Genomic DNA, 18,084 nt, shown 5'->3' on the forward strand with positions numbered 1-18,084 from the left:
AGGGCCAGAGGTCTCCACCACTCTTCTGTGCCAAGGAGATGAGCAGGTGATAGATGGGTGAGTTCACACTCCTGTAGTTCTTGAGCCACTATGCTGCCCTTTCTTACACCCAGGTGAGAGAGCCTGAGGATGAGAGGGTTGAAGCAAAGCTGGCAGTCCTCCAGAGGAACCCTTGACACCTCTCCCTCTCCTCTGCCCTCCTCCTTCCTTCACACCCTACCCTTGTTCTTCTCTCCTCTAGTTCTTCCCACAACCAGCACCCACCAACTGCTAGGCACCATAGGCCTGAGACCCATGAGGTGGGCGTAGTCCTTCTGGCTCTATTCATGGGCCCTACTGCTCAGACCAACAGAAAACTCCCTTTGCTTTCTGCCTCTTGAAGTCTTTCTTTCTTTGTTAATAAATTCCTCAAGTTTAAATTTGAGAAAAACAATTATCGGGAATATGTGAGGAAGGTCCCAATGACCCTGTGAGTTCCCTTCCTCCCTGGCCATCTAAGTGCTCAGAGCTGCCCACCCATGCTTCAGGGTCTCAGGTTTGCTGATGCTTCCCTGCAAGTGCTCCTCACATCTTGTTCTAGAATGGGAAGTGAGATGTAGCAGCCTGGCCAAGCCCATGCCCCATGGCTCAGCATGGTCACTAAGCATGAATTTGGGACACATTTTATACACTGGACCACAATGCTGAGAAGCTGTGTGCCTCAGACAAGACAGGCACTTATTTACCTGTACTCAGCCTTCCTGGGACATGCAGAATACAGAAAGGGCTCAGGGCCCTCTGAGTCAGGGGAGCGTCGGAGGCTTCCTGTGGGCGGGGAAGTGTGGGTTCTGACACCCAGGGTGGAGCATGGAGCGGCACTGTAGAACACTGCTTACATGACACACAACCATCTGCTGCCAGAACTTACTGGGGGCAGAAAAACACAAACAAATGCAGCTGTGGCTTGGTGGATTTAATATTCTCCAGAGAACTCTATTGCTGTGTGTTTTGGAGGAGATAAAATGAGAGTTTATAGGGAATATAACTTGGCCTGCAGACATGGCTTGTTAATGCAGTGTTTTGTGTATGGGAGTTGAGGAAGGAAAGGTAAGTGGGGAGCAAGGCTTACTTGGAATGGAGGAGAGTCCTAGAGAAGGGACTGGTAAGGGAAGTAAGAACAGGAGACCATACTTCACAGCATACAGAGAATGGCACAGCCATGTATGCTGTGACGGATGTCATTGGTCCACTACTCCCAGAGTCAGGCCTGTGAGAGGGAGGCATGCATGTGCAAGAATGAGTCACTGAAGATGGGAACCATCTTGTGGCTGGTGACAGTACTCCCTGACTTGATGTTGAAGAAACTGAGTCTGGAATAGAAAGACCCCACACAGCAGATGGACAGGGGTCTCTTTGGTCAGCTGATTGGAAGTGGGTGCCTGGAGTGCTGCCCTGAGAACCTTCCCTCTGGTTCATCAGGGATTGATTGGCTGTCTGCTTAGGGCAGGAGAATAGGATAACATGTCTGCTACATCCTTTTATGTTTCATACACATGGAAGACTTACCCAGCTGGAAGGTACAAGGGACTAGGCTGGTTGGGGAGCATGAGGGTCACATGGGTTTCCTTAATAAAGTGACAGTTGTGGCAGGGAGGGAACCAGCAATCTCTTTGCTAGATGACTGCCTATCTGCTGTGGTTTGGAGACAGACAGGCTCCATCTGATGGGAAGCCATTAGGACACTTCCTGGGATGGTTTGAATCTGGAAAGTCACCTATAGGCTCGTGTTTTGAATGCCCGTTTCCCAGTGTGAGGGATAGGTTTTAGGAACTTGGGGACCCTTTAAAAAAGACCTGGATGATAGAAGTAGGTCATTCAGGGGCAGAACCTTGAAGATTAACCCAGCCATAGCCCAGAGCCTGCTTCACATCTGCTGTGGTGAACTCTGCCCTACTTTCCTCACTGGTGAACTGAGCCCTCTGAACCTGTAAGCAAAATAAACTCCTCCTTCCACAGTGGTTGCTGTCAGGTATTGTTGCAGTGATGAGAAGAGTAATGCACTGCTCTGGGAAGGGCTGTGTGTGTCCTCACGGGCCTGTGCTGCCTCTCAGGAGAGGACTGCTAGAAAGAGAACAAGGCTCTGAGCTCTTTGGCTTTCTGTCCTTGATGTGATCTCCCACACACTCCTGCTGTGATGCATTCTATCAGTGTTGAGGCCTCCACCAAAGCTGAGCTGATGCCAGTACCTTGCCCTTTAACCTCCAGAACTGTGAGTTAATAAACCCTTTTTCTTGATAAAGTTACAGCCTCAGAAAACAGGCAAAGGCACCATCCAACTTGTGTGCCATCTGTTTTCTTTTAGAACAGTCTTGAGTGGTCTGTGCTTTCCTTGTTAGCAGGCACGCTGTCACCACTCTCGCCATTAATACCAAGTGCAAGAGCCATCTCCAGCCTAGACATCACAGGGAGTGAAATGAGAAACTGCATTTCAAAGTTAGTTTAAATTGCATCGTAAATAGCTGTGTGCAAGGCTGGTGTGTGTGCAATAGGCTGCACTGCCCCGTGTGCATAGCCCTGCACCTTCTGGAGGATAAAGGAAGGTCAGACAAGGATACACGTGAGGGTGGGGTTTCAGGCAGTGCTCAGTGTTTTGAAGACAATGAACTAGGGAAATTTCCTGGCTACTGGTTGATTGCTGTGACAAAACACCATGGCCAAGGCAACTTAAAAAAGGAAGTGTTTTGTAGGGCTTATGGTTTCAGACTGAGTCCAAGATGGCAAAGCAAAGGCATGGAGGCAGGTGTGTCTGAGCGCGCACATCTTGAGCCACAGCCAGGAGACAGAAAGACATACTGGTAATGGCTCCAGTCTTTTGAAACCGCAAAGCCTGCCCCCAGTGACACACCTCCTCCAACAAGGACATAACTCCTAATCCTTTTCAAACAATTCCACAACTGAGAACCAAGTATTCAAACATATGCGCCTATGAGGGCCATTCCTATTCAAACTAGCACAGGGAATGAGGGAGAGGAGGAGGAGTCATGGGAAGAATGTTCCTGGTAGGGACACAGCAAGAACAAAGTCCCTAAGGGCAGGAACATGCTTAGCAACTCTTAGAACAGAAGTCGCATGGATGAGCCTGATGGACGCAGAAGTTCAAGAGGAAGCCCTAGGAGGAGGCAGAGCCAGGTGGTGTGGCCTGAATGGTTGGGCCCTCTTAAGAGAACAGGAGAGAAGTCAGAGTAAGACCCTGTTAGAACCTGCCCACCAGGCAGCCGTCTACAAAGCCTTAGTCTGATGATGCCAATCTTCAGACCCATGGGCTTAATGTCCTAAATGTTGTTCACTGAATGCATGTAGAATGCTCAGATGAGTCCTGGGCATTCTGCCTCCATGCAGATACCAGCCTTAGAAGACCAGAATGTTCTGAACAGGAGACAGTCTGACCAAAGGATCTAAAAGGCCACCATGGCTGCTGTCTGAGGAATGCTGAGGGCAGGGGACCCAGGTAAGAGCCTCCAGGCCCAGCCTAGCTAGGGACAGCATGGCTTAGGCATGGGTGCCTATGCGTGGGTATACCTGGTTCCTCCCATGATAACAGATATGATGGCAGCTGTTTTGCTGGAAGGGATTCAAATAGTGCCAGTGTGGAGACTGTTGAGTGTCAACCCAAGAGCATCCCTACCCTACCACTCCTGTTCTATCCCAGAGCCTTTGAATGTGAGCCCTAGCTATGGCCCCTTTCATTCATGAACACTTCAGTGCCTCTGGACACTCAAGTTTGTGTTTCTTTCTTATAACCCCAATTATGGGGCCTGACAGTAATTATTGTTTTGCTCTAATCACCATTCTGTATTTAAATAGCCCAAATCATCTCAAAAGGTTTTGTTTTTGTTTTTGTTTTTGTTTTTGTTTTTGTTTTTTAACCTTTGGTGTGGGTTCTGATCACTTTTAGTCAGCTGAGGCAAGTGGCCTGGTGGCATTAAGCAGAATACTTGGTGGGTAGGGGACTGATCATTAGCATAAAGCTGAGGTGTTGACCCTCAGAGGCTAGGCCTAGGCCAAGCTTTCCTAGTAGGGCAGGTACAAACTCAGGATGGCAGCTGAGGTCCCATGCTCTTAGCCAAGATCAGGGTGTGCTAGGGAGGACAGCAGTGTGGCAGGGCAGGACAGCAGTGTGACAGGACAGGACAGCAGTGTGACAGGACAGCAGTGTGACAGGACAGCAGTGTGACAGGACAGCAGTGTGGCAGGGCAGCTCAGTGGTAGGGCAAATCAGTCTAAGTCCGTGGATAGTGAGTGGATAGGAGCAGGGCTATAATGTCAGCTGACTGTTTTCTCAGGAAAGCTTAGAGATGGCCACTTGCCCAGCTGGCTGCTCATGGGGCTAGATCCACTGTCCATATAAAGAGAGGATGGAGGAGGGGGAGCTAAGGGCCACTCCAGCGGGGAGACACCAGGAAGATGTGAAGGTACCCATGAAAGGTCCTTCTCTGAGCTCTGGGCAGTCCTGTGCTATGGCATTACTCTTCAGTTCCTGGAGCTGTTACTGACCCAGGCCCGCCTTCCTGGTTGCTTTCCTTCCCACACCTCTTTCCCTGAGTGTCTACCAACCACAGCATCTTGACCTCTCTTCCGGTGTCTGACCCTCCTATCCTGTCCTGCCCCGTTCCTTTTGTCCCTCTATGGTCACCTCAGCTATGGTCACCTGTCCTACCATTTATTCCCAAGCTTGCCTCCTTTTCCCTCACTTACTTCCTCTCCTATCTGCTACCCCACTGCCTCCCTCTCTCTTGAGCAAAGAGAGTGTCCTCATGACAGAGATGTGTTGCCTTGGTCATCCTCCCTCAGGACATGTGAAAGAGCATTGAGTTCCCTCCCCATAGAGCCAGAGCTATGGCGGCTATGCACAGGAGCTTGAAGGAAGGAGCAAATGTAGGCCTCAGGACAGAGGCCCCGCATCCTGGTGGACACAGGGTACCCAGATGATTAGCAGAGGGGCAGAAAGCCAGGTAGCAAGTCTGAGAGCCCAGAGCAAAGCCCTCAACAACTGGCAGCAAGAGGAAAGACGAAGTCAGAAGGGCTCGAGCCTGTCCTGAGACCCGACAGGTCACTCTGGATACAGCAGCTTGCTCTTCAGAGTCTCCAAAGTCTGGTAGAACAAAGTGGATGCAGCAATATAGGAAGTGGACCCCACACCCCTCCAAGTGTCCCAGAGCCTCTAGTTACTTCCTCCTCTAGAACGTTCTTTGGGTACAGAGAGGGAGGAGACTGGCTCACATTCTCTGTGCAGTGGGTCTGGTGTGTGGATACCTTCAGGCTGGCACAAATGAAGTCCACTGTGGCTAAGTGGCCATCCAAGGCACACTTTGCTTTCCCAGACCCACCCTGATGTTTGGACTCAGCCAACTCTGTATCCCAATGCTTTGCTGACAGGCTGGCCATGCAAGCTGATAGTCACCTCCAAAGACAGTGATTTTAGAGCCCTGCACCCCTCAGCTCTGCCTCAGGGAAGCCACATGACCACTCTCCTTTGCTGAGTAGTAGGTGTATTCATTAGAAGGGGCAGGGAAGTTATCCAGCCAGGCTAGAGAGGAAAGTGGCCTTGGCAAGTTAATTCAGTTACCTAGGCTGCACTGATACTTATGATGTGTTAAATGTGAATTCTCACCTCACTGTGTCTGGTTCTTAAGAACTAGAGAGAAAGACCATAAGGGAAAATGAGCACTGGGAATGGGACCATGTAGCAGCCATGGGACTTCAGAATGTCACTTGAGAAAGCATCACTACAAATACCACCACATCTCTCATTAAACAGAGAAGGGAAGCAGGAGAGTGTGCTTGCACACTCACAAATGGTTGTAGGTGAGTCAGTTGGAAGGATGGGATTCCGGGGTAAAGAAGGAAGAGCCTCAGCTGAAGCACTAGTAACTCGACATAGGGGAGAGGCTCAGTCTTCCAGCAGGAAAAGATTTTCCCCAGATCTATAAAGGCCTCCTTTTTCTAGAGCTTTGCTGAGGGGATGCCGAGGGGTACCCACCTGCAAGCCCCTAGCCCCAAGGCTCTGTGGTGCAGGTGTGGACCTCCATCCAGCTTCCTAGTACAATTCTTGAGGTCTGATGATGTTTTTATATGGCCACTTACATAGCAACAGCCTTGCCTGCCTGCAGGTTCCCATCCCAGAATTCAACCAGTAGCATAAAAAATATTCAGGGAGAAAAAAAAAAAAAACAAAAAAAAAAACCTCTACTGAATATATCTTTTTTCTTATTCTTCCCTAAACAATGTAGCATAACAATTTCCATAGTATTTACATTGTGTTAGGCTTTATAAGTCATTTAGAGATGGTTTGAAGGAAGCAGGAGAGTGTACATAGGTTATATGCAAATTTGTGATGTTTTATACACAGGACTGCAGCATGAGACAATGCTGATATCCACGGGGACCCTGCAGTAAATCCCCCACAGATGCTGAGTGGTGGTTGTAGGTAGAACAAAGTCTGGAAGGATGTGTTTGCACACGCATACCCACTACAAGGTTCCAGGACCATTACCTCTAGGGAGCAGGAGATGGTATGTGGGGACTTAATTAAGAAACTGGGGGCCCAGAGTTCCACCCACACAGATGGTTCAGTCTGTGCTGGCGATAGCCAGAACTGTGCTCTAGCTAGACACACAGAGAGGAGAGAAAGTTCTGATGCCTTCATATGGGGTGTCTGGGACTGTGGGACAATACAGACTTTTGTTTCTGTCTCCTACCCAGATATCCCACAGCAAATCTGCCCACGGGCACAGTAGATGCTATAAAACATCAGAGATGCAAGCTGCAGGCCAGGCAGGGCCCTCCCTTCCCATGGCCACGACCAGCTCTTGAACACCCCTGCTTCCCCCAGAGCTCACTCTTTCCTCACCTCCCTTATGTCCCTTATGTGCCTTCCTCTGCCACAGTCATAATTCTTGAGGGAATGCAGGGCAGTGGACATCTATGGCCAGGCAGGGCTCTCAACTGCTTGTGTAAGACATGTTTTGGGGGCCAGACATACCATTAGAAAAGCTAGGTTGCCTGTCCACCACTGTCTGGATAGGAAGCCCATCTACACTCTACCGCCTCTTTAAATGAGTGTTCCTGTCTCCAGATGTTTCCATGGTGGTAATTTTCAGAACTGCCCATTGGAAGCTGCCAGTGCCATCCTCCTCCACGAGCTGTGTTCTGATTAATTCACAGCACACGCTTGCTCTGTGCCTCCTCTAAACAGAGCGCACATCCATATAAACATGCAAAAGTGCACTTTAAACATCGACTTTTCTGACAGCCAGCAAATAGTAGCCTGCCATCCCTCAATTGGATGATTGAAGCTGAGTTCCTGTGGTGGGATGTGGGTTTGATGGCTCTCCTTCTGCATTACTCTGCAAACCTGTCCATGGCGATCTAGGAATTTAGTGAGAGCATGCAGATTTAGCTTACAGGGAGGCTAAGGCATGGAGAATGAGGGCTGTGGGGCCTCAGAGCCCACACTTGGTCAAACACAGATCAGAAGCCAAAGATGGGCAGGAGTGGCCTGTCAGGAAAAGCCACAGGCTGCCATCTTTCTTGCTTTTTGGTTTTAGGAGAATGTCCAGATTAGTCATGTGTCAGTTCCCTCATGATGGCAGATCCTACCATGTGCTGTATCCTTGGGCAATTGTGGAGGACTTCTGCTGACTTGGCAATTTACTTTGATTAGGAGAGATAAATTAGCAACCAAGCAGGCATAGGGTGTAGGCTTGCAATCCCAGCCCTTGAATGCTAGATCTCAAGTCTGGGACCCTGTCTGAAATGAAATAGCCCCCTTAGTCAGCTGTGGTGGATCACATCTTTAATCCCTCACTGGGGAGGCAGAGGCAGACAGATCTCTATAAGCTTGAGACTGGCCTGGTCTACAGCGTGAGTAGATCAATAGTAGCCTAGGCTACATAGGGAGTCTCTCTCTCTCCAAACAAATATAAAACAAAAACCTCCCCCTAACCCTCCAGAAATGCTGATGAGAGAGACCATTTCAGAGACTGAGGAACTCAAGAGCATCAGGGTATAGAGGGGAATGGGTGGGGTGTTCTTTAGAGCCTGGTGTTAGGGAGTCTCTGAAAGCAAGATGGAAGTGTGCTGTGGCATCAAGGAGCAGTATATGGAGGCTGGCAAACTGGGACCTGGGACTGTTATGGGTAGTTGGGGTTGACAGCATGGAGTCACTGGGTAGTTTAGGCAGGAGGCTGCTGAGTGCTGACTGAAGTTGTTTATAAGTGAGTCTGGCTGCTGTGTGGGAAATGAAGTGTGTGTGCAGGGTGACAGTGTAGACAGAGTAGGAGCAGAGAGACCAATTAGTCGATCTGGTGTCTCTGGAGAGATAGCCGTGGTCTACACTGGGGCAGCAGTGTCCGTGGAAGATGAAGTCAGATTGGAGAGAAGGAAGGCAACTCCTGACAGGTTGGATGTGGCAGGGCTGGGGCCAGGGTCATCAGAGGGACTGCCTGGGATTTGGGAAGCTGACTGAGCAGGGGAGAGGTTTGGCTTGGGGGACATGATGGAGAACTCTGTTGGGAACTGTGACTCCAGCACCTAGAAGCCAGGGCAGACAGAACCCATGTTCAAGGCTAGCAAAGGCTACATGCCTATGTGTTTTGTTTGTCCGTTATTGGTTTAAGTATTTGATGGATCTGAGGCACACATAAAGGTTGAGATCCCCAAGAGGAGAGGGGTAGGAGAGGCATCTATCCCTTAGGGGCCAATGGAGAAGTCAGGACTAGAGAGTCAGGGGATGGGCATCCTCGAATCAGAGAGGCATTTAGAGCCTTGGGCCATAGTGAGTACAAGACACTCAGAAAGCTAGCCTTGGACCTAGGGCAGCCTAGTCACTGAGGCCCAGCTGAGCTGGTGGGGATTGCAGGAGTGGAGATAAGCCAAGGAGGCTGGGCAGAGGAGTAGCCAGCTAGGCAGAAGCCAAATAACATAGGCACATCATCACTGGAAGCCCAGCCACAGAGATCATGAAGGAGGAGGAGGAGCTGCCTATTCGTCCTGCTGAGCCAACCATGACAGGGGAGTGAGAGATCCCGCGACTTTGGATGTGGGCCAGCCCTGTAAACCACTGTCATAGCTGAGGGAAGGGCTCTGCTGTGATCACCCAGACAGCAGAGGTAAGCCACTGTTCTGGCTGTAGGTGCCTTGGCACAGTGGATTCTACATTGAGTTGGGACCATTGATTTCACTGTAGGGGTAATAGCAACTTGTGGGGCACCTCTGTAGATAGAATACTCAGCATCAAAAGGAAGAAAACCGCAGGCTCCCATACTCCAGCTGTATCTGTTATGCTAAGTGAAAGAAGCCAGATGCAAAGGGGTGTGAGTGTCAGTTTATAAAAAAGGGGGCTATTGAGGTGGCTCATGGGATAAAACCACTTGCTATCAAGGCTGCTGACTTGAGTTCCATTCCTAGAGACACATAGTGGAAAGAGAACTGTCTCCCCCAAGTTGTCCTCTGACAACACATGTGCATGCGTATATACACACACACACACACACACACACACACACACACACACACACACACAATTCTGTAGTGATGAGAGAAGGTGGGTCATTGTCTGGGGAAGTAGGGAAGGAGAGGGATTTCAAAGTGTGAAGAGAAACTTGGGGTGATGAGCACATCCTAAGTGTGGAGATTGTTTCAGGGAGATGTATGTGTTAAGACTTACCGAGTAGCTGTAAAGAAGTGTTTACTGTTTGATGTATGCATTATATTCCTTGATAAAGCCTGGGAAGAGTTCTACCACAGAGATGGGGGCTGTAACCAGTAGCTGGGGAGGGGTGGTCTTATTTTAAGCATGAACAAATAAGAATCAGATACATGCATGACACAAGGCCATGTGTTTGGGTTATGAGGAAACAGGGACCTTTCTTTGAAGGTCACTCTATGTCATGCTGGCCTGCATTCTCTACATCCTTGTGCTGTGGAAACATCTAGAAAATTTGGTAGTAGATCAAAGATTCCCTCAAAACTGCCATTATCAAGGCTGTGGCCTTGGTACCCATTCCACATCCCCTGGGTCTTTCCCTGACTGCAGCTGCAGCTACAGTTGCAGTGAGTGGGTCCCTGGCATGCTGGCATTGCTGCACCTGAGCTGCTTGCTGGGCTGTCTGCTGAGCAAACATGCCCAGCTTGTGATGTGTGAGAGCATTGTTGCCCCAGGGGCCACCTGCAGCACGCAGTACACAAATGGACTACTTCTGTCTTTGGGGGACATTTCCAAGGTATGTGCCCTGGACTCATTAAAGAGTTCCAACAGGAAGGAACCCCACCTGCCCCCAACAGTGAAGAGCTCAGGCACTCTGGGGGCTTCTTCCTACCCTGTGTTACTTTCCCCACTTCCTGTCTATAGCCTATTCCTTTTCCTGGGCTCTACTTTCAAAATACTCAATATGAGATACTCCAGGAGTCCCAGGAGCCTGCATTTGACATGCACACCAGGTCTCCTTGATGCAGAAGCCTCAGAAACCACACTTCATTTTAGCTTCCTGAAAATACACATTTATTTGTGTGTGTGTGTTAGGGGGTGTTTTCATTTTGGGTTTGTTTGTTTGTTTTTGAGACAGAGTCTCCCTTTGTAGTGCATGCTGGCCTCAAACTCACTATGTCCTGGGGCCCTGAAAGTGCTAGGCTGACAGGCATACACCACTGCACCCAGCTGGAGCCAGTCTTAAAGAAAGCTACTACAGACTGTGAAAGCTGGGAGGGTGTCACAGGGAGTGAGGGGGCATCTTTGCTCCTGTAGGAGATGAACTCTGGGGGCAGTGTGAATCAGGTTGAAGCAGCAAGGGACCAGGAAGCTGCGAGACCAATTAGTGGGCCATTACCAGTGTCCTGACAGGAGGCGATGAAAGCCAAGACAGCAGTGAGGCTGCCTCTTTGAGAAAGTGCTTTGATTCCCAGAGTATGGACACTTTGCGGAGAGAGGAAGGGGGAGTCCATTTCACAGCTGCTGGCTCAGCTCTAGAGTGCTCGCATTTCTAGCATTACATTTCTGTTTGGGGGCATCTTCACTTCCCCAGTTTGACACATCAGTCTGATGACACACGTTTTCCTTTGTTCCGTTTTGTGCATTCAGGATCTTGATATTGGTGCCAAGAACGTGAAACTCTATGTCAACAAAAGCCTCATCTTCGATGGCGTGTTAGACAAAGGAGGAGGCAAAGTCCCTTTTGATTGTACCATCCCTGTTGACCTTCAGAGCGAGAAGAGAGAGAGCCCAGAGAAGGCCCTGAACGCTGGCTGGGAAGAAAGCAAAGGTGCCCTTAGGATGGCTGGCATAAATGCGGTCGAGGAGCTTGAGCAAAGCTGCTCACAGCCAGCTGAAGCCTTGGTGGATATGACAGTTTCCTCACAAGGAGATTTCCTTGGTGAAAGGGTGAATTCTACTCATTGCCTGAAAGACAGTTTGTCCAAGTTACAGGAAGATGTCAGACTCTTGGCAGCCCCTGCCTCAATGGGTGATGGGCCCAGTGTTCCTTCTTCTTCCTCTCTTGGGAAATATCCTCCTCTGGAAGAGGACCCCTCTTTGCTCCAACAGCTGGAAAACCTCAAAGGCAAGAGAATCCCTGAACCTTCTGGGAAAACTCCACACTGGTTACAGCCTTCTCTAGCAGAGGTGGGCAAGAAACAGGCAGGCAGGAAGCCCAAACCCCCATGGCTCAGTCCTGAAAAGGATCTGGAACAGAAGAGCAGGCTTCCATTGGATGATGTCATTGATGATGCTCTTGGAGAGGTGGAGACCAGGGAAAAAGGCCCTCGACGTGAGCAAGGGAGGACTAACAGCTGGAGTGTCATCACTGAAGAGAGACCCCAGAGGGCATCCTCCAAAGCCTGTGGTAATGACTTAGACATCTTTAGCCAGCCTCCCAACAGGGACCGCCCTGCTAGTGGAAGGAGGGCCCTAAAGAAGGATGCCAGCAGTAGCCATGGTGATGACCAGCCAGTCAGCCAAGGTAAGCATCGAGAAGCTTCAGTTGGCATGAAGCCATTTGTTTCCCTGGACCCTGGTTTCCTTATCTATAAAACAAGGGGGCTTTTCTCAAGTAGGAGTCACAGATCCACTGTCTCAGCCAGCGGGGTGGGTACAAATGAGGGACAGCTGGGTACTCTGCATGTTAAACTCCTAGATGTGATTGTCACTGGCGCCAGGATCTATCTGTCCCTTGTCCCATTTTTCTTGCTGTACATGGCTTTTCAAACCCGGACTTCATTCTTCACCTTTGATGAAGACATTAGTCCCTAGTAACTTACCTGTTAGAAGACAACCCCAGGATGATGCTGAACACAGTGGACACTAGCCTGGGTATAGAAAGAACTTCTGGACATTGTAGGGTGGTAGTCAGAGGGTCCAAGGCCATTGGAAGGAGGCAGCCACCCCTCCACAGTCTTGTTGCTGGCCTTCAGGAATGCATGATTACTATGCCAGTCTCCATTTTCTTTTGTCAGTACAAACTAGAGTATGATAAAGTCTTGTTTTATAGGGTTAACGACTGATAGTGACTATTTTGAAACCACTATGTATATGTGTGTGTGTGTGTGTGTGTGTGTGTGTGTGTGTGTGTGTGTGTGTAGGAAGAAATCATGAGGTTTTATGGTTTTATAGGCTCATGCCTATAAAAGCTACTCCAGAGGCTAAGGCAGGAGAGTTACAAATCCAAGGCCTACCTAGGCTGTAGAGTGAGTTCAAGGCCAGCCTGGTCAACTCAGTGAACTTTGTCTCAAAAAAAAGAGGTAGAAGGCTGGACTGTAGCTCAGTGATGCAGGGCCCTGGGCTCATCGCCCAGGATTGAAAATAAAACAGAAGGCAGAGTTCAGGTTGAAACCATCATAGTGTTTGTGGTGGGTTATCTATAAGGACATTCTGAATGTATAATGGGCTCAGGGTGTGTTCTGCATGACCATCCTGAGTAAGGAGGGGACTATGGGGGCATTCTGTATCCATCTGTCCCTGTGTTGTGGAGTACCTTATCGTGAAGTCATCTGCATAAATCTGGCTGTTTGCCTCTCTCTGCTCTCTGAGCTTCAGTGTCTCCATCTATGAGATAGGGTTGGCACGCCTCTGTTGGAGATGTGAGGAACAAACAAGACAGTGGCTTCAGGGGGGCAACAGAGCCTGGCACCTGGGGAGTGTTCATCAAGTAATGAGTGAGACATCAGCTTGTGTCACATGCCACCTCACAGACCGACTGAGCCTCAGTGTTAACTCCTTCCACCTGTTCCCACAAAGCCTCTACAGAGCATCCCTTTCCTCATCTGTAATGATTATGATTTAAGCTGCACCACAGACATTCTAGATGGTCACTTGAGATCTGTGGGCTGCATGTGGCAGGTACCTGGCAGAGAAGCATGCCCAGCAGATGGTCTCTGCTCCTGCTCCCCTTCCCCAGCCTGTGTCACCTGTTCTCTGATTCTGCCTCTTGTTGGTGTGGCCACTGGAACCCTGCTTGTCCTTAGTGAATCATCTCTGTTCACTGTGTCAGTGTCTGCTTAGACCCTCCTGTGTCACATCAGATGCAGAGCAAATCCCTCAGACTCTGAGGACTGGCTCACCTAACCACTGACTGCCCTCTGCATCTTTGCTGATGCCCACCTCTCATTTAGACTCTGAGAATGAGTAAAGAGACCAGGAATCCTCAGAGAAGCATGGTGGGACTAAGCCTGGATCCTCTACACTCAAGGTACTGAGGCACGAGTATCACCAGCTCTGACTGGCCCCTGCTACATAGAAAGACCCTGCCTCAAGAAACACATTAAATGGTCAGAGGTGTGTGTGGGTGGGGGGTGGTGGTAAGCAAAGTACTTGAGGATCTGAGTTGGATCCCCAAAACCCACCTAATTCCAGCTCTGAGGAGGCAAAGACAGTAGGATCCCTTCTTAGTCAGCTAGTCTAGCCAAATAATGATATCCAGGCTAGTGAGAGGCTTGTCTCAGTGCAGGTGGACCTCTGCTGAAGATGATGACCAAGGGTTGCCCGCCGGCCTCCACAGGCATGCAGATCTGTGTATACATGCACACACAAGTATACATAACACTGAAGGAAACATAGACAGAGAAGCCTTCTGAGTACGAAAGCCTGGCTCAAGTGACATGCTGTAGGGCAGGACAGTGGTGACAAGCAGCTACAGGGCCTGGGTCCCTGTGTGCTTGCACTTTGCTAAGGTCTGGTCCAACCTTAATGACTCTGAACCCCATCTTACAGATAAAAAAGTGAAGTTTAGTAGCTTTCCTGGGTTTTCCTTTCCCACAGCCAGTGGGGCTAGCATAGTATTTGAACTATAGTAGATCAACCCTACCGTCTGTGCTTGGAGCCAGTACTCGTGGGGCTGATTAGCGTAGCTGCCAGCGCTCACTGAATGGTCAGCCAGGCTCTAAACAGACAGGAGCTGCAGGGAGTTCTTGGTGACAGGCAACAGTCCAACTGTCCAGCTTCAGAGACCTTGATCTCACTTTAGTTTCTTGCCAGACATTTCCCTGCTTGGCTCAGTGACACATTAAGAATCGAGCCTTTGAGATTTAATGCTTGTTAGCTGGTTTTGCTAATGAGGAAAGTTGTCTAGAAATCGTGTTATTACCCATCACCCAATGCCAAAGCCCATGCCTGGGCCTCCAAGAAGCATGCTGGCTGAGGCCACCATTTTGCTAGTGGGGTGAATAAGCTCACAGTGGCTTCAGAGCTCTGTCCTCACCATGGGGACTCCATCACTGTGTCTTCAGTGTGGCTCAGCAGGGAACCAGATTTTACTATAATGCCATCTGCATTCTGGAAGTGGGGTTCCTTGGCCACAGGTAGCCTGTACTGTGAGCAGCGAAGAGTAGGGAGAACTCAGGGTACTCTGACACCAAAGGCTAATAGCATCCTCTCCCTGTCCCCTTGCTCTCCTCACAAGTCCACCAGGCCTCCATTTCCTCACTAGTTTGTTCCCAGGCAGCCAAAGGCCTCTCAGGCCTGAGTGACTGAGTGCTGGCTCTGGGCGCGACAACCAGTTCCAGAGTCCCAGGGGCCTGATTGGTAGACTTGGGTCAGGTGTCCAGCCCTTGCCCAATCAGCAATAGCTGAAGCAGGTTCACTGGAAGAAAGGCAGCTCTTATATTTGCCCTGTCCATTCTTGTTTCTTGTGTTAGTAACCACTGATGCAGTTTATAAACGCCCAGCTTCATAACTGACTCCTCACAGGAGGAGTCTTTGGCATCTTGGATACTGTCATGTCATCATCAGGGGTCCTTCCGGACTGCATAGACTGCAGATGGACGCCATTGCTTTCAGCTACCCACTTGGGTTTAGGATTGGGGCTGGGGACATGGCTTAACGAGACAGTGTTTGTTTAATGTGTGCAAAGGCTGTGGGTTTGGTACCACAAAAAAAGAAAAAAAGAAACTTCTTGTCTAGCAGATTTAGAATAGGATTGTCAGCAGTGACAGGCCAAGCCTTAGCTTAGTCCCAAGCAGTAGACAGAGCATGTTCCCAGCAGATAGACAGACACAGGGAAACACATGGATGTCCAGCTGCCATCACACCCGAGAGGGCCAGGAGAAAGTCTACACCTCTCCTTTTAGAACCGAGTATACGACTCGGAGTGGAGTCTGGAAGGAAGACTCAGAAGGAATGCCAAGTCCCTGCTCCCTGGCAGAGGCACCCAGCCAAGTTCCTGATGTGTGGAGCTTAGTGTCTCCTGGTGTGCTCGCAGGCCAACCCTGCCATTGCTTCAGCAGAGGAATTCAGATCACAGAGACCCAAGTGATGACAGCCCATGCTCGGGCTCCCTCTGCCCCTGGGAGGAGGGAATGTGGGGACTTCTGGGCTCTTTATTGGAGGCAGATTGGAAGAAAGGGACAGGACACGCATGGGAGAACCCACAGGTGACAGCCCCCTGCTGTGCCCTAGTACCACACACAGATAGCATGAGCTGCTAGAAATACCTAAGAAGTGTCTGCTGCGACAGGAAGCCTGTTGACACCAGCTTCTTGCTTTCAGTGCCCCTAGATCAGCCTGGAGGTTGTCACCTGTGGGTTCTCCTGTGCCTGCCCTGTCCCCTTCTTCATCTGCCACCAGCAAGGAGTCCAGTGGACTGGTCACTGGGATTGAGGGACCCTTGCAGAAGTGGCTGTAAGGTTAGGCAGTGTCTATGTGGGATCTGGGAGACCCAGGGAGGCTGAGACTGATGGCTGGGTTAGGACAGGGCCAGATGGAACCAAAGATCAAGTCTCAGGTACTGCTGGACTTTGAACAAGAGGGTGGCACTACTGTGATAAGAAGCTGGGGGTAGGCTGGGTGTTGTGGGCATACCTGTGCTCCTGAAATTCTGGAGGCTGGGGCAGGAAGATCACAAGTTTGAGGCCAGCCTGAGCTATGTAGTGAGACCCCCATCTCAAAAAAAGGGAGAAAGAAAGATAGATAGGAAGGAGGGAAGAGAGAGAGAGGAGGGGAAAGGAAGAAAAGAAGAAAGGGGGAGGGAGGGGAGAAGGGAGGGAGGGGGGAGGAAAAGAAAAGCTAGCTATCTCTCTGGGCCAGGGAGCTAGAAAGCTGAAGTGGTCTCCTAAGCCACCGACAGGGACTATCGAGTGCAGGAGCTTTGACTGGGATGTCATGAATGCGTGAAGACTGACGAAAGACTGAGAAGTCTCTGTCTCTGCAGAAAGCCACGTCTCAGAGGGGAGTTCTGGTAACCGTAGGTGTCTTAGGCATCCAAAGTGCAAAAGCCACCAGGGGGCTGCTCTTGGGGACCGGTGGATGCAGGAACTCAGACAAGGCCATCAGGGTTTCTCTGTATCTTTTGGCTCCTGCTCCTAAGTTGGCAACATTTTTAGGCAGGTTCCCCACAGGGTGGTCAAATGGGCCCTCACAATTCTACCCTCTATCCCATCAGTCTGGCTCAGGCAGGGGATAACAGCTCCCTTAGCTTCAGTGTGGAGGTCCTACAAGTGGGGTGGTCTCCAGAAAGCCAAGGCTTGTTTCCCAAAGAAGGAAGGCTGTGTTTGGGGTGGGTTGAGAGGCTGCTATTACCAGGAAGCAGGGTGTCTGCACAGGAAAGGCGAGGACAGAGCATGATGGGAGTAAGCCACAGTATCTAGTACTCTCCCCTTTCTAGACAGGAGAGATTTATGCATGTCTGTAGGCAGAGCAAGCAGCAGGAAGCACTGGAGGGAGCAGTGCTGGAAGACTCTAGAGAGAGGAGATAATTGATGGTACCAAGCCCCCAGAATGCCAGCAGGAAATGGAGTACAGGCCCTGGCCAGTATGAAAGAGACATAGAATGGCAGTGCTGTGTGCCACTGTATTCAGTACGACACCTTTGGGCAATAATTGGCTGTGCTTGGCTGCCAGGATGGGCCACTACAGTGTTCACACTGGGCTCTGAGAGGTGGCTTCAGAGCATACCTCAGATGACTGCTTTGTGTCCTCATGCTCAGGACTCAGGCTTTGTCCCATGCGTGGGAAAAAACAATTGCCTTACCCTTTAATATACTTGGCGAAGGTGACTGCCTTGAACTTGTGATCCTCCTGCCTCCAAACAAGTGCTGGGCTGTGCAGATTTAACAGTTGTTCTTGAACATTCTTCCTGCTGTTAAATAATGCCTTCTAGTGCTATCAGAGTCACGTGACTGGGCCAGCCTCCATCGCAGCCCACACTGTGACCAACTCAGACCCTGTGGGCCATGATGTGTCCCTGGCTATGTGAGTTTCAAAGTGCGATAACTTCTGGTAGTTTCCAAAACTAAAATGGCCTTCCTATGTCAGCTTCCTGTCATCATGGTACCTGAGACAGACAACTTTCGAGGAGAATGGGTTTATTATGGCTCATAGTTTCAAAGGCTCCAGGCCTGAACTATTTGGCCATGTTGCACCTGCAGTGAGGCAGCGCATGGTGGTGGCAGCATGTGGTGATGAAGCTGCTCACCTCGTGGTAACTGGAAAGCAAAGAAAGGAAGAACAGAGACTAACATCCCCGAGTCCCCTTCAGGTACATGGCCCCACCCCTCTCAGTAGTGCCACAGTCCGGATGACAAGCCTACAGCATACCAGCCTTCAAGATTAGAACATTCAAG

General features: G+C 50.0%; 1 protein-coding gene across 6 annotated transcripts in view; it reads left to right on the forward strand.

Moving 5' to 3' along the window:
• Positions 1-18,084, forward strand: part of LOC118589073 (katanin interacting protein) — a 175,413-nt gene that overhangs the window by 129,329 nt on the left and 28,000 nt on the right. For all 6 annotated transcript variants that reach the window (XM_036195976.1, XM_036195961.1, XM_036195968.1 and 3 more), the window contains one exon: positions 11,117-11,993. In XM_036195976.1, coding sequence (XP_036051869.1) covers positions 11,117-11,993 — 877 coding nt within the window. The remainder of the gene's footprint in view (positions 1-11,116; positions 11,994-18,084) is intronic.

The sequence above is a fragment of the Onychomys torridus genome, chromosome 1, assembly GCF_903995425.1.
Source record: "Onychomys torridus chromosome 1, mOncTor1.1, whole genome shotgun sequence".
Classification (NCBI taxonomy): domain Eukaryota; kingdom Metazoa; phylum Chordata; class Mammalia; order Rodentia; family Cricetidae; genus Onychomys; species Onychomys torridus.